This window comes from Macrobrachium rosenbergii, chromosome 20 (genome assembly GCF_040412425.1).
Source record: "Macrobrachium rosenbergii isolate ZJJX-2024 chromosome 20, ASM4041242v1, whole genome shotgun sequence".
Classification (NCBI taxonomy): domain Eukaryota; kingdom Metazoa; phylum Arthropoda; class Malacostraca; order Decapoda; family Palaemonidae; genus Macrobrachium; species Macrobrachium rosenbergii.
In genome coordinates, this window is record NC_089760.1 from 14,422,501 (window position 1) to 14,436,371 (window position 13,871).

The 13,871-nt window shown below is 37.9% G+C and overlaps 1 protein-coding gene across 6 annotated transcripts in view; it reads right to left on the reverse strand.

Annotated features, from left to right (window-relative positions):
• The window catches only part of LOC136849064 (kinesin-like protein KIF26B), a 591,672-nt gene that overhangs the window by 33,668 nt on the left and 544,133 nt on the right, over positions 1 to 13,871 (reverse strand). For all 6 annotated transcript variants that reach the window (XR_010856224.1, XM_067121978.1, XM_067121977.1 and 3 more), the window contains 2 exons: positions 2,638 to 2,760; positions 1,102 to 2,509 (listed from right to left, as the gene is read on the reverse strand). Coding sequence is in view for 5 of the 6 variants with exons in the window: in XM_067121978.1 (XP_066978079.1) it covers positions 1,102 to 2,509; positions 2,638 to 2,760 (1,531 nt within the window). In the remaining variant the exon portion in view is untranslated. The remainder of the gene's footprint in view (positions 1 to 1,101; positions 2,510 to 2,637; positions 2,761 to 13,871) is intronic.

Below are 13,871 nucleotides of genomic sequence, written 5' to 3' on the forward strand. Positions count from 1 at the left end.
AAGGCACTGAAAACAGATATATCTTTCGGTGGTCTCGGTATAATGAGCCGCGGCCCATGAAACTTTAACCACGACCCGGTGGTGGCCTATCCTATATCGTTGCCAGAAGCACGATTATGGCTAACTTTAACCTTAAATAAAATAAAAACTACTGAGGCTGGAGGGCTACAATTTGGTATGCTTGATGATTGGAGGGTGGATGATCAACATACTGATTTGCAGCCCTCTAACCTCAGTAGTTTTTAAGATCTGAGGCGGACAGAAAAAGTGCGGACAGGATAAAGTGCGAACGGACAGACAAAGCCGGCACAATAGTTTTCTTTTAAAGAAAACCAAAAGGCAAGTATTCACAAACGCGCCTCACAAAACAAGCAAAGCCGACTTTTACACAGGAAACGAAACGAAAATAAAGACGCTATTTTCCCCTTCTGAAATAAGAATATTGACAAATTGCGAAGGCGGAAGAGATTGGGGAAGGTCATATTTGATCAACGGCTTCAAGTTCAAATGCAAACATATCTATTGTGGCAAATTTTTTTTTTTGCGTCGTTTTTTCCTCTCTTGCTTCCTCTATTGTTTCATTTCAGTTTTTCAAGATCTTTTTGTATCGCGATCTGCTTGTTTCAAGGTAAAAATCTGTATGAAAATCATTTCAATGCTATATTTCATATGCCTTACGTGTCTTTTAATTATAAATCCTAATGACAAGTTCGTTGTTAATTTTACGAAATCTATATACACAGTACATCTACCCTGGGAAGTAAGAATGTTGTTTACGATAAAGAGTGGGACATCTGTGCAACCGTGATTTATATGGGATCGATTTTGTTGTATAAGCTTCCAGCACATTTATCTGTTATACAGAAATATAGGCATGTCTTCAATCCTTCAACGAAGCGATTTCATCATTTTTATAGATAGTGTCATCCATATAGTTGATGAGGTTACATCGTTCTCAGATTAAAACTAAATTTTTGTTTGTTAAAATTAAGTGACAGTCGTTAGAGATATCACAGACCTCCTCCGCATTTGCGATAACGAGACTATTAATATAAAGTTATTAATACTTACTTCTTAACAATACCTAGAAGACAGACTCACCTTGAGAAGCCGTGTGTTGCAGACTCCCCCTTTTGGACTCTCTCTCGACATAGATGACCTGAAGAACTTCCTCCTCTTCATTCTCGTCCCCGTCATCCCCTTCGCCGTCGCGAGCCGCCGGAGTTTCTTGACTTGTGAGGTTGAGCTGCACGTTGCAGACATCTTGACTCGCTATTCTCTGAACAACTGCCGGCGTTATGTTGGCATTGGCGTCAGGTACCCCTGGTGGCAAGACCTCCATTGCGCTAGCATCAGCTGGCTTTTCTGGGTGTCTGTCAGACACCGCATCGTTTTGACTGCCAGCCTGAGACTCCGTTACGGATGGGACCCCTGTGGTGTCCGCTAACTGGACCTTAAGCTCGGTTTTGCTGGCGTCCGAAGACGCAGCGTGATACTTAGTTTTGCTGTCTTCGACATCAGTAACAGGTTGACTAGAATGAGGTTTATCACCATAACTGCGTCTCTTGCGGGGCGTCGCGTCTTTGTCTCGCCCAGAGGCCAGGTGCTGCCCGTCCTTGCGAATTTCTTTGCACTCGCTGCTCTTGCGCTTTTCTCTGTGTTTTTCTTTGAGACGCGGAGAAGAGGTCTCGTCCTCTTCCACCGTCTTGAACTGCGTCAGCTCTTTGTATTGTTTGTGCTTTGGACTTCTTTGCGAGTGTTCTGACGTCTTTGGCTGCACCTGCGCATTCTGAGTTTCGACCCATTTCTGTATCATTGATTTCTTGTGGTCGTCCATGTACCCATAGGTTGCTTCCGGTCCGTCAATCCACGTTTCCAGTTCGTAGCTTTTCATTTTATGTCCATCGTAAACTTTTGCTCTGTGGAATCTCGGACCGTCAATCCACTGTTCCTCGCTACCGCCCCCTTGTTGGCCTTGGGCAGCAGCCGGGTCCCCATGGGCTGCAGAGGTGGGGACCTTATGCCTACTGTGTCTGGAGACATGTGGGGATTTAGGGGATTTAGGAGTAGCACCAGTTATCTTAGCACCAGAGGAAGAAGTGTATTTCGTAGGAGTTCTCGGCAAACTACTGTTACCACTAACACCACCCCCAGCACCACTTCCACTACTAACACCACCACTTGCACCACCGCTAACACCACTAACACCATCACGATTTTTGTGCGAGTCTTTAGTCCGGTGAGGGGAGGAATGAGAACCGTCTTTCGATGAGTGTTTGGAGGACTTAGAGGGACTCTTGGCACTAGAGGACGCTTTCGACGACTTCTTTTGGGTCCTCTGAGAGTCCGGGATCTTGTTAGACGCGCCGTCCACGGCGGACCCTCGCAGCGCCTTCTTCATGGAACACCGATTGTCACCTGAGTTGATTGAGGGAAGAAAAACTGGAGGGTGCTCCCCGTCGGTCGCGTCGTCGGCACCTGGACCTACGTAGATCACGGTATCACATGACTGCTCGGAAAGGGAAGAAGAAAACATGTGTTAGACTTAATGTAAGTAAAAGCATCATCAGAATAAAGTGAATAATTCATGCTCTGATCTGGTAATGTCGGTTGTAAATAATGTCTTCCTGACGTTACCTGCTCAGACGAGGAAGGGTCGACCGATGATGACCCTCCAGTGTCAGTAATGGTGCCTCTGGACGATCGACCTGACCTGGATTCCTCTGACGAGCCTCCAGATCCTGACCCTCCGACATGGGGCTGCAAAAATAATAACAATAAAGCAATTACAAACAAATAAAAAGTTCTCATTAATTGGACACCTTAAAGGTATAATAAAATTAGCATTATATATTTACTCATTCTTCCGTTATCTGTCTTTTCATAACTCGACTACTTGTAACCCGTAAATAAGTGCTTAAAAGAACATGACAGACCCTCATTCTCATATTTTTTCTTTCCCTTCAATATCACCCTCTCATCCAGCCGATTAACTTCCTCTTCTCTTTTCTATTCCTTGTAAACAAAGCTGGATGTGAATACTCATGTTTTTATCAGATTTTTTTTTTCTGCATTCCACATAGTTGTTGTTTACTGTTGTCAACGATAAATGAAATTCTCCTCGGGCTAGTTATCATATATTCATGCTGCAGAACATAATATACAAAACTTACTGAAAATTAAAACACTTAAGATCGTTATAGAATTATTAAAACGAGTTTTTGCTAAATCTATATTTTGGTTCCGCTAAGACAAGAAGAACTTACATGCACACCAGAAACCTAATAATAAGAGAGAGAGAGAGAGAGAGAGAGAGAGAGAGAGAGTAATTACTGATAAAATCTTCGTTTTCCTATAGATGAGAAGGGGAGATGAATTGGTCAGTTAAACAAACTTGTAGGCAGAAAAGAGAGAGAGAGAGAGAGAGAGAGAGAGAGAGAGAGAGAGAGACTGTGTGTGTGTGTGTGTGTGTAATTACTGATAAATTCTTACTTTTCCTACAGATGAGTAGGAGAGATGAATTGGTAAATTAATCATACTTGGAGGCATAAGAGACAGAGAGAGGGAGGGAGAGAGATAGAGAGAAAAAAAATAATGTCTGCTAAAATCTTGTTCCTTTTAGATAAAAAGGGATGCGAAACAGTCAGATTCCCAAGCTTAGGTGCATATGATTTCTTGACCAGCGCAAACCCCATCACGAATTTGGATAGATTTCGACAAGGGTCTAAAGACCTTGCATTTCGACATCACAGAATTTGCAGTGAAGGTTATGATACGCGGTTCACATGGAAATTAGCCGAGGCTGACTTATGAGATGAAATGCCCGCCACGTATTATAGTGTAAATGAATTTCCTTCACCCATTTCGGTGGTACCGGTCCAGCCGAGCGAATAGACTTTATGAAACGGCAGTATTATCTTATTGCGTATATTGGGCGTATGGTTGACGGGGCTGTTTGCACGTAATGTATATATATATATATATATATATATATATATATATATATATATATATATATGTGTGTGTGTGTGTGTATATGTATATATATACATATGTATATATGTATATGGTATAACGTATATATTTATATATTTCCCTTATATATGTGTGTGTATGTGTGTGTATATATATATATATATATATATATATATATACACACATATACATATATATATATATATATATATATATATATATATATATATATATATATATAATATACATATATGAATATACATACGTGTGTGTGTGTGTATATGGTATGAACGTGCCTCTGTTATTTTCACGCGCCTTTTTCCCTTCGAAAGTGGTGTTACTGGGAGGGATCATTCTTGTTTCTTTACAATTCTTCATGGATAATACTGCCAGTCCCACGCACTTTTTCTTAATCTTAGGAAATGCTGATACTTATATACTACTGGGTGGACTGATGGGCGGCAGACAGCGGGCAATCCACAGGCCTAAAAATCATGAACTGAGCATTCTATTACTCAGCCACTGGGGCTGATTGCATCTTCCAAAGGCGAATGGTTGTGTCCCTATACCTTTATGTTAAATTATGTGAATAACCTATTATTGTTTGATAATTTGAGAAACTTCAAAAATATAGGATGTTATGTTATAAAAAGCCCTTATTTTTTCTGTCTAATAAAGTATGCAGCGTCAAAGATTAATAGCAATTATTAACGGAGGCATTATAAAAAAATTATTTGTTAGGGTTTTAATTAACAAAGAGACTTCAATCTGCAACAAAAACTTCCTGGAAAGAAATCATAGACATTCACTGGCGTAAAGCTTAAGAGAATCTCTTCCGGGCTGAAGAAACGAGAGGATTTAGATCATAAACGTTCTATTATTTTTTTTTTAATAAGCTCGCCCAAGCGAACACCAGTTGCATTTATGCGCTTAGAGGTCATAAAAGGGTCTAATGAGGGTGCGCATCGTATCCCCTTAATCACCTGCGATTAGCTCTTAATGATAACGAAAATATGCAGAGGGAGAACAAACAGCCTTTTCCCTCTTCATTTTGCCGTTAGTGAGGTCTTTCGCAGCTGCAGGCTGTCGTCTCTATTCGATAAACGTGGAAAGGGCCATATTTTTGGATTCTCTCATGAATGATATTGCATAAGTCTCTCATGGATGATTTTACATAAGAAGGTTTGGCAATGAACGGCAGTGATTTTATTAATTTTTTTATTTACAAATAACCTCTCTCTCTCTCTCTCTCTCTCTCTCTCTCTCTCTCTCTCTCTTCTCTCTCCTTTAGGAGAATGCTTTCTTGGAATTTGGATTCTCCCATGAATGATATTACATAAGAAGGTTTGGCAATGAACGGCAGTGATTTTATTATGTTTTTTATATACAAATAAACCTCTCTCTCTCTCTCTCTCTCTCTCTCTCTCTCTCTCTCTCTCTCTCTCTCTCTCTCTCTCTCTCTCTCTCTCTCTTTTAGGAGAATGCTTTCTTGGATTTGCGTCATGATGGTCATGTTGGTAAACGGAAAAGAATCTGAAAACTTTGTTTCATTAATCTCTCTCTCTCTCTCTCTCTCTCTCTCTCTCTCTCTCTCTCTCTTATACCCACACCTGCGCACACCTTCTATCGGAAAGAAATATATCACAATGATTTATCAAGCGAAGAAGCCTCCCATTTGTAGATTTTCACTCTAGGTCAGTTTTTCGTGAGAATATCAAAAATATCACCTAGAGGCATTTTATGAGATAACTAGTAAAAAACCTATGAGATAACTTGTGAAAAACCTCTGAGATAACCAGTGAAAAACCTGTGAGGTAACTAGAGAAAAAAAACTGAGATTTACCTAGGGTTGAATTCTGATTCAACATTTACTTCCAACTTTAACTGGATTTGCTTCTGTAACGTTTATGTTTTATTAATCGTAGTAATATATTATACATTTTGCGTCAAAATCCAAATTAATACGTCCTATGCAGACCAATTTCTCTCATAGGGCAAAATTTTAACAACTTTATGCGCAAATTTGATGAACTTCAAAAAACACTGAGTGGTATGTAGTAAAATACCTTATTCGTAAATGGTATAGAATTAATTTTTACTGTCTGAATTTGTTTTAATAATATAAACTTTTATCGAATATTCATGTCAAAATGCGCCAGGTAAATTAAATCTTTTGAAGAAATAAGCGATTAGCTGGTAAATCCTGAACCCAAAGAATACATTGGATGAAGAAAATTATATATATCGTAAACTTAGAAATAAAATAATCTAATCAGAGATCAGTGAAGTGTCTTAAGAAGGAAGTCACATTAATTACACGCAGTTTCCAAATTCACTTTGGAAACAAAATGTCAACTTCCAGGACAGCCCTTGAAACAATAGCTCCTTTGTTCCTTTCCGACCTGGATGTCTTTCCAGTGCAGAAGGCAAGAGACGGGAGAATCATTCGTAGCCTTTCGTGTGAGATGTTACCATAGCGACGGCCGAGGCCTCCAGGTAATCATATTAGGAAGGACCAACACCAAAATAAACTAGCAGGCCTGAGCCATTTACCAGGTAAACGACGCTCAAGCTGTCACAACTGTTCTGGATCAGGTCTTTGATCGGCAGTTCCCCATTCTCTCTCTCTCTCTCTCTCTCTCTCTCTCTCTCTCTCTCTCTCTCTCATACACACACACACACACACACACAAACACACGTAAACACATACAGATCAGATGATCTAGGTTTATTTCTCGAATTTCGCATATCGTAGGCCTAATTCGTTTTTCAGTGAACTGTCGTCAAGAAATAGAATTTAAAATTAGCTTCGCCGCACATTAAATTTCTGATGTGATTGTACTGAAAAATGAAGAAATATAAATGACTTTAAGTAAGTTAGGTATCGAACAAAGAATAACTGTCACTAAGGTAAGAAGTTTGAGAATTATTATTAGCATGCGTCACACTGGCTGAGCTGTCTAGCATCGGAAATGCAACGACAGGTTAAAAAGACGAGAAAAGTAAGGAAGTTAAATCTAAATACACACACCAATACACACACACATAATATATATATATATATATATATATATATATATATATATATATATATATATATATATATATATATATATATATATATATAGAAATGTATATATGTGTATTTATATACATATATATATGTATATACATACATACTATATATATATATATATATATATATATATATATATATATATATATATATATATATATATAGAGAGAGAGAGAGAGAGAGAGAGAGAGAGAGAGAGAGAGAGCAGCACATACATCGGACACTTCTACGAGATATATATGGATATTTCTCGGTAGCCAAAATGGCATCCTATCTTCTCAACTTCATCCTTACTGGATACGCTTGTCACTTCAAACCTAACAGACTGGGCAACGATGGTGAGAATGAGTCTAGTCCAGCTTAGTATATGCAGATTTATGTTTGTATGAACTGAAATAGATTTATCATATAGGTGGCCGAGTGCTGTAGCTTAATCTCATTCCAACCCAATCTGCTTGAGTTCGAATTTCATCTGGTTGTCGGTTAAGGAAAGCGATTCACATTTTCCGTTGAGTTTAAAATGTACCTGGTTGTGAGCCAAATGATGTGAGGTACAATCATTGGAGAATGGAGTTGGGGTCAACCTCTTCCAAAAATACTACGTTAAATTGAAGGGTAAGACCTTTTTGGACCAGTTTCACTTCTGTTTATATATTCCTCTAACATACTTTAGTTCCTGAATTGCTGATGAAGCCCACGTTATTTGATTCGTTTATTACTACTATATCTTCAAAGAAAGCTCGTCAGCAGTACTCTGAGCTCCCTGACGCACTGCATTATGAACCCATATCTTGCCTATGCCCTTGCGCTCCCGGGTGCTGTCTAGACCTTACTCTCCTCTTCTCTTGTAGCCCTTCGGAGTTATATATATATATATATATATATATATATATATATATATATATATATATATATATATATATATATATATATATATACACATACACATGTATATATGTGTGTTTGAGAATAAGCATGCTTATATTCACTGCATAACGGAATGAGAAAGCTCCAACCTTTCCCCATTCTTTTCTAACACATTGTAACATCACACTTCAATAGGTACATAAATACGACTGTTATTACCGATATTATTCCGCGTAACGTCAGTGATTTCTGTTCTTATCTTTGATATTAGTAATTTGAGAAATCGTATTAATACCGATGTCATCAACAGCAGGAGACGAAATGAGGAATATACGAGTATAACTCGACAGGAACTCATTCCACATATGAGAAATACCGATAATCTAAAAATAGGTGTCTCCTGCTGTGTGTATCTCGCAACTGGTGCGTTTGTATAAGAGTTGCAGACAAAAACGTATTTTTACTCTCCGTCCTAATGGACACACTTCAGAAGCTTTCTCTCTCTCTCTCTCTCTCTCTCTCTCTCTCTCTCTCTCTCTCTCTCTCTCTGTGTGTGTAATAGTTTGGGTATGACATTTTTCATGGTTATATAAAGGCTCATTTCATGCAAAGATAAGATAGAAATGACGAATTTTTACTCTTTTTCCTAATGACACTTCAGAAGTTCTCTCTCTCTCTCTCTCTCTCTCTCTCTCTCTCTCTCTCTCTCTCTCTCTCTCTCTCTCTTCTCACTCTCTCTCTTCTCTCTCTCTCTCTCTCTCTCTCTCTCTCTCTCTCTCTCTCTCTCTCTCTCTCTCTCTCTGTAATAGTTTTAGCTATGACACTTTTAATGTGCTAGAAAAAACGAACGTTTACTCTTCGTTCTAATGATACACTTCAGAAGTTCTCTCTCTCTATCTCTCTCTTGCTCTCTCTCTCTCTCTCTCTCTCTCTCTCTGTAATAGTTTTAGCTATGGCACTTTTAATCTGCTAGAAAAAAACGAATTTTTATTCTGCGTTCTAATGATACACTTCAGAAGTTCTCTCTCTCTCTCTCTCTCTCTCTCTCTCTCTCTCTCTCTCTCTCTCTCTCTCTCTCTCTCTCTCTCTCTCTGTAATAGTTTTAGCTATGACATTTTTAATGTGCTAGAAAAAACAATTTTTATTCTTCGTTCTAATGATACACTTCTGAAGTTCTCTCTCTCTCTCTCTCTCTCTCTCTCTCTCTCTCTCTCTCTCTCTCTCTCTCTCTCTGTAATAGTTTAGGTATGACATTTTTAATTGTTGAATAAGGTTCATTTCATGCAAAAATAAGATAAAAAAAGAATTCTAATTCTCCGTCCTAATGGACACAGTTCAGAAGTTCTCTCTCTCTCTCTCTCTCTCTCTCTCTCTCTCTCTCTCTCTCTCTCTCTCTCTCTCTCTCTCTCTCTCTCTCTCTGTAATAGTTATGCATGACATTTTTAGTTGTTATGTAAAGGCTCATTTCATCCAAAGATAGGATAAAAAAACGAATTCTAACCTCCGTCCTAATGGACACACTTCAGAAATTACCTCTCTCTCTCTCTCTCTCTCTCTCTCTCTCTTTGTAAGAGTTATATATGACATTTTTAGTTGTTATATAAAGGCCCATTTCATGCAAAGATAGGATAAAAAGACGAACTCTAACTCTCCGTCCTAATGGACACACTTCAGAAGTTACCTCTCTCTCTCTCTCTCTCTCTCTCTCTCTCTCTCTCTCTCTCTCTCTCTCTCTCTCTCTCTAATAGTTTTATCTATGACATTTTCAGTGGTCATATAACGTCACATTTCATGCAAAGATGAGATGAAACACGGCGTCTGAATAGCAGATTTAAAGCGAAATATACTCGGAGCGAAGTCGATATTCCCTTAAATCAGTATAAGGCTTCGTGTGTTCGTCTGTGGTCTGTGGTCTGCGAGGCTTTTGTCTGCGTCTTTATAGCAACCAAGAGACAATTTAGCCGCCACAATTTATCATCCTTCGACGGGGTACAATTTTTCTCGCGTCCGGGCGTTTGCCTTTATTAAGCTCTTGGCGTCTTCCCTATTCATCACTCCACCCTTGCTTAGTGTTCCTCACTGACATGAGTAACATTACGGAGATCCACAGACATGTGGCAGTGGGGACGCTCGAGACAATGCTAAAAAATATACTCAAATCTCTCGTCTGTGTGACACCGAGCGACGCTGCTCCAACAGTTCCCTAGATTGTTTGGTTGTTCACAAAAATTGTGACGAGTTTTCTTGACATTTTGTCAATATTTTTTTTGTCATATTTTTCTCCTACGTTAATTTATTATACCATGTGTATTCTTCCTGGTTTTTATGTGGTTTTATTTTGATATTCGGAATTTTTGACCGACCATGGATCTTATTTATATCTTCTAGCGTAAATTACAAATTAAAATCTACTTAAGTCGTATTGGTAAGTAAGAATCCTCGTTTTCCAACTGTCGGCAGCTCCCATTTTTTTATTTTTATTTTTTTTATTTATTGTATTTTGAAAAATACAGCTTTGCTGATATACATAATTGTGGATTTCTATCTATAATCTCCGGTTACAGTATTGTGATGCAACTCAGTTAAGTAGCATTTTTCTGCCATGTTAATCAATTAAATCTTGCGTACCCTTGCTTGGTTCTTACGTGATTTTATTTTCATACGGTAAATTTCCGATCGAACATAAATCTAGTTTGTATAAGCTACCATAATTAAAACAAAAACTACATGTTCTGCAGACAGCGCGAATTTCTTCAACTCTTAAGAATTTCAGCCCCAAAAACACGTTTCATGGTTGGAGCGAATCAGGCAAGAAATTTGTTTCCCAAATGATTTCTCATCAGACGGGCAGTTAATCAGCGTCAGAGGAGGAGAATAAGCGAAGGAAATGGCCCCGAAGAATCACCAAATCTCTTCCCTGGGAGGGAGAGAAAAAAAAAGGGGAGAGAGAATCAAAAGGAAAACAATTTCCATTCATTTCCTTCGATCACAGCAAAAGAACATAAAGCGAATAACCACCTCTCGCTCTTTCTTTTATGTCGAGCAATTGATCATATCAGGCCATACTTTCAATCCCCCTCCCGCCTATTCTCTCTCTCTCTCTCTCTCTCTCTCTCTCTCTCTCTCTCTCTCTCTCTCTCTCTCTCTCTCTCTCTGAGCTGACATTCCATGGTTATTTATAGATTTACTTTTAGCGTTTATCTCCACGGGCGGTAAATGATGATTATTAATATTTGTTTGGTCGATTCATATTTGATTTGAAAAATATCATTTGATTATCTAGTCTACTTTCTACTACTTTTTATATGTATCCGTTTAGATCCTCACCTTACATAACTTATTTCCTTTCCAATATGACGAAGAAATTTTGTTTAAACAGTTATCAATTTCGGCAGAAGCTTCTTTATATTAAACTTGAAATCAAAGAAAATTCCCCACTAAATATTTGATCAGTGACTGAAACGTCCCGTTAATTTCCCGTCTCTCTCTCTCGCTTCCTCGAACGCAAACTTAACTGATATCGAATACATCATATATATATATATATATATATATATATATATATATATATATATATATATATATATATATATATATATATATATATATATATATATATATATATATATATATATATATATATATATATATATATGTATATGTATATATATATATATATATATATATATATATATATATATATATATATATATATATATATATATATATATATATACAGTATATGTATATTTATATATGTATATATATATATATATATATATATATATATATATATATATATTCTGATTTAATTCTGATTTAATCACAGCACTCTTAAATTCAGGATAAACGATCACGTAATACGTTCGATTTTTCAGAACCAAGATTTTATTAATACTGGCCGCCTTTTCCAATCTCCCTCATTCCACCGGCGCTCTCACTCACTCGCTCCAAGAGGCAGAAGCAACCGCAGAAAAGGACGGAGTGGCTGGAGAACACCTATAAAACTTGTAGGGAGAGAGAGAGAGAGAGAGAGAGAGAGAGAGAGAGAGAGAGAGAGAGAGAGCCTCTCGACCAACAGCAGACAGGAAACCGAATTACCTCAAGTAATCGATCAGTAATACCGACCTCGCTCCCATCACGAGCCCCCTCCCCTCCCCATCCACCCCCCATATAAACGCCCCCCTAGTCTACCCCCTCCTCCCAACTCGTCAGCCATGCTCCCCCAACGCCTATCCCTATCCCTTGAAGTTCCTCTTCTTATCTCGTCATATAGTTTCTTTTCCTGCTTCGTCTCTCTCTCCTCTCTTTACTTGCTTCTTTTTTTTCCTCTCTCTCTACTTTATACATCCCACAAACATTTTATCTTATATTCATATTTCGTTATTACTGAACTCTTTCTCTTCAGTTAGTTTTCCTGCTTACTTTAGTGTCTTTCTGTGTTATTTTTTTTTGCTTTAAATTTCTTTTTCCTTGATTGAAAATTTTACTTAGCCTGCAGTTCTCAGAATTTTCTTCGAAATGAAGTTCACTGTATGGATTCATACCATATGTATAGGAGATGATGGTGATGAGAACTGATTTGTGCCAATTTACTGTAAGTGACGCTTGCAGTTTTACTTATTTGATCTTTTACTGACATAACCATTTATTATTATCATTATTATTATCTTTATTGTTATTATTCAACATGACTCATATTTCCACAAATCTTCGCTGGTAACCCAACAAACTCCTCAGCACCCACTCACGCAAAACTTATCGCCTGACGACAACTCGAAATACCCAGCTGCCAATAAGGTAGAGATTTTCAATATCAATTGGATGAGACGCGCAACAGACAACGTGCGATATTGGAAAAGCCCCACTTTATGAGGGTGCCATGCAGGGAAAAGGAAAAGAAATTCTAACCTGTAACAAATGTCCCAAGACAAATTTCTTGTTTTTGTCACTGGATTGCTCTCTCTCTCTCTCTCTCTCTCTCTCTCTCTCTCTCTCTCTCTCTCTCTCTCTCTTATCAATCGAGATTCAACGCAGTAAAAAAAGTCTCCAGACAAATTTCTTTTTGCCACTGTAGGAGAGTTCTTTCTCTCACCTATTTCGTTTCTCTTCAGAGACTTTTTTTTTTTTTTAGATCATATGTTCTCTCTCTCTCTCTCTCTCTCTCTCTCTCTCTCTCTCTCTCTCTCTCTCTCTCTCTCTCTCTCTCTCAGGTAATCTTATTTATATTTCACCTCCCTATTGACTGACAAGCTCTTCTGCAAAATGGTGGAGAATGAACCTTAGATTAGATTATAATACGAAATTAATCATGTATTCCTTTACAAGTCCTGCCATTAAACTAGGTTTAGCGTCTTAAATATAGCATATTAAACTATAAAAATAGGAGCAATCTTCCCGTTATATAAAGGAAAAATTACGTAAAGGAGAAAGTACGCCAGAAGTTTTCTCAGAAATCCCCACTTGCAAAATTGCATCTTGGGGCTGCTTAGAAGTCGAGATAAAGAATAGCAGTTACGTGGCTGCTGCAGGAAGGAAAGGAAAACTGGTGAGAGAGGCTGCCTCAGAAATCTAGATTTCTAAGCCCTTCTTTTTAGTTTTCTGTTAAAGACAACTATTGAGATGGCTTTGACTGTCCGTCCGCATTTTTTCTGTCCGCCCTCAAATCTTAAAAACCACTAAGGCTAGAGGGTTGTAAATTGGTATGTTGATCATCCGCCTTCCAATCATCAAACATACCAAATTGCAGCCCTCTAGTCTCAGTAGTTTTTATTTTATTTAAGGTTAAAGTTAGCCATGATCATGCTGAGAGTTTCATGGGCTGTAGCTGAGAGTTTAATACAGCATTATACGCTGTACAGAAAACTCGATTGTGCCGAAGAAACTTCGGCGCATTTTTTAGTTGTTTTTTCGTAAGTTACACTCAGATATTCTCACCAGATACAAGAGACTC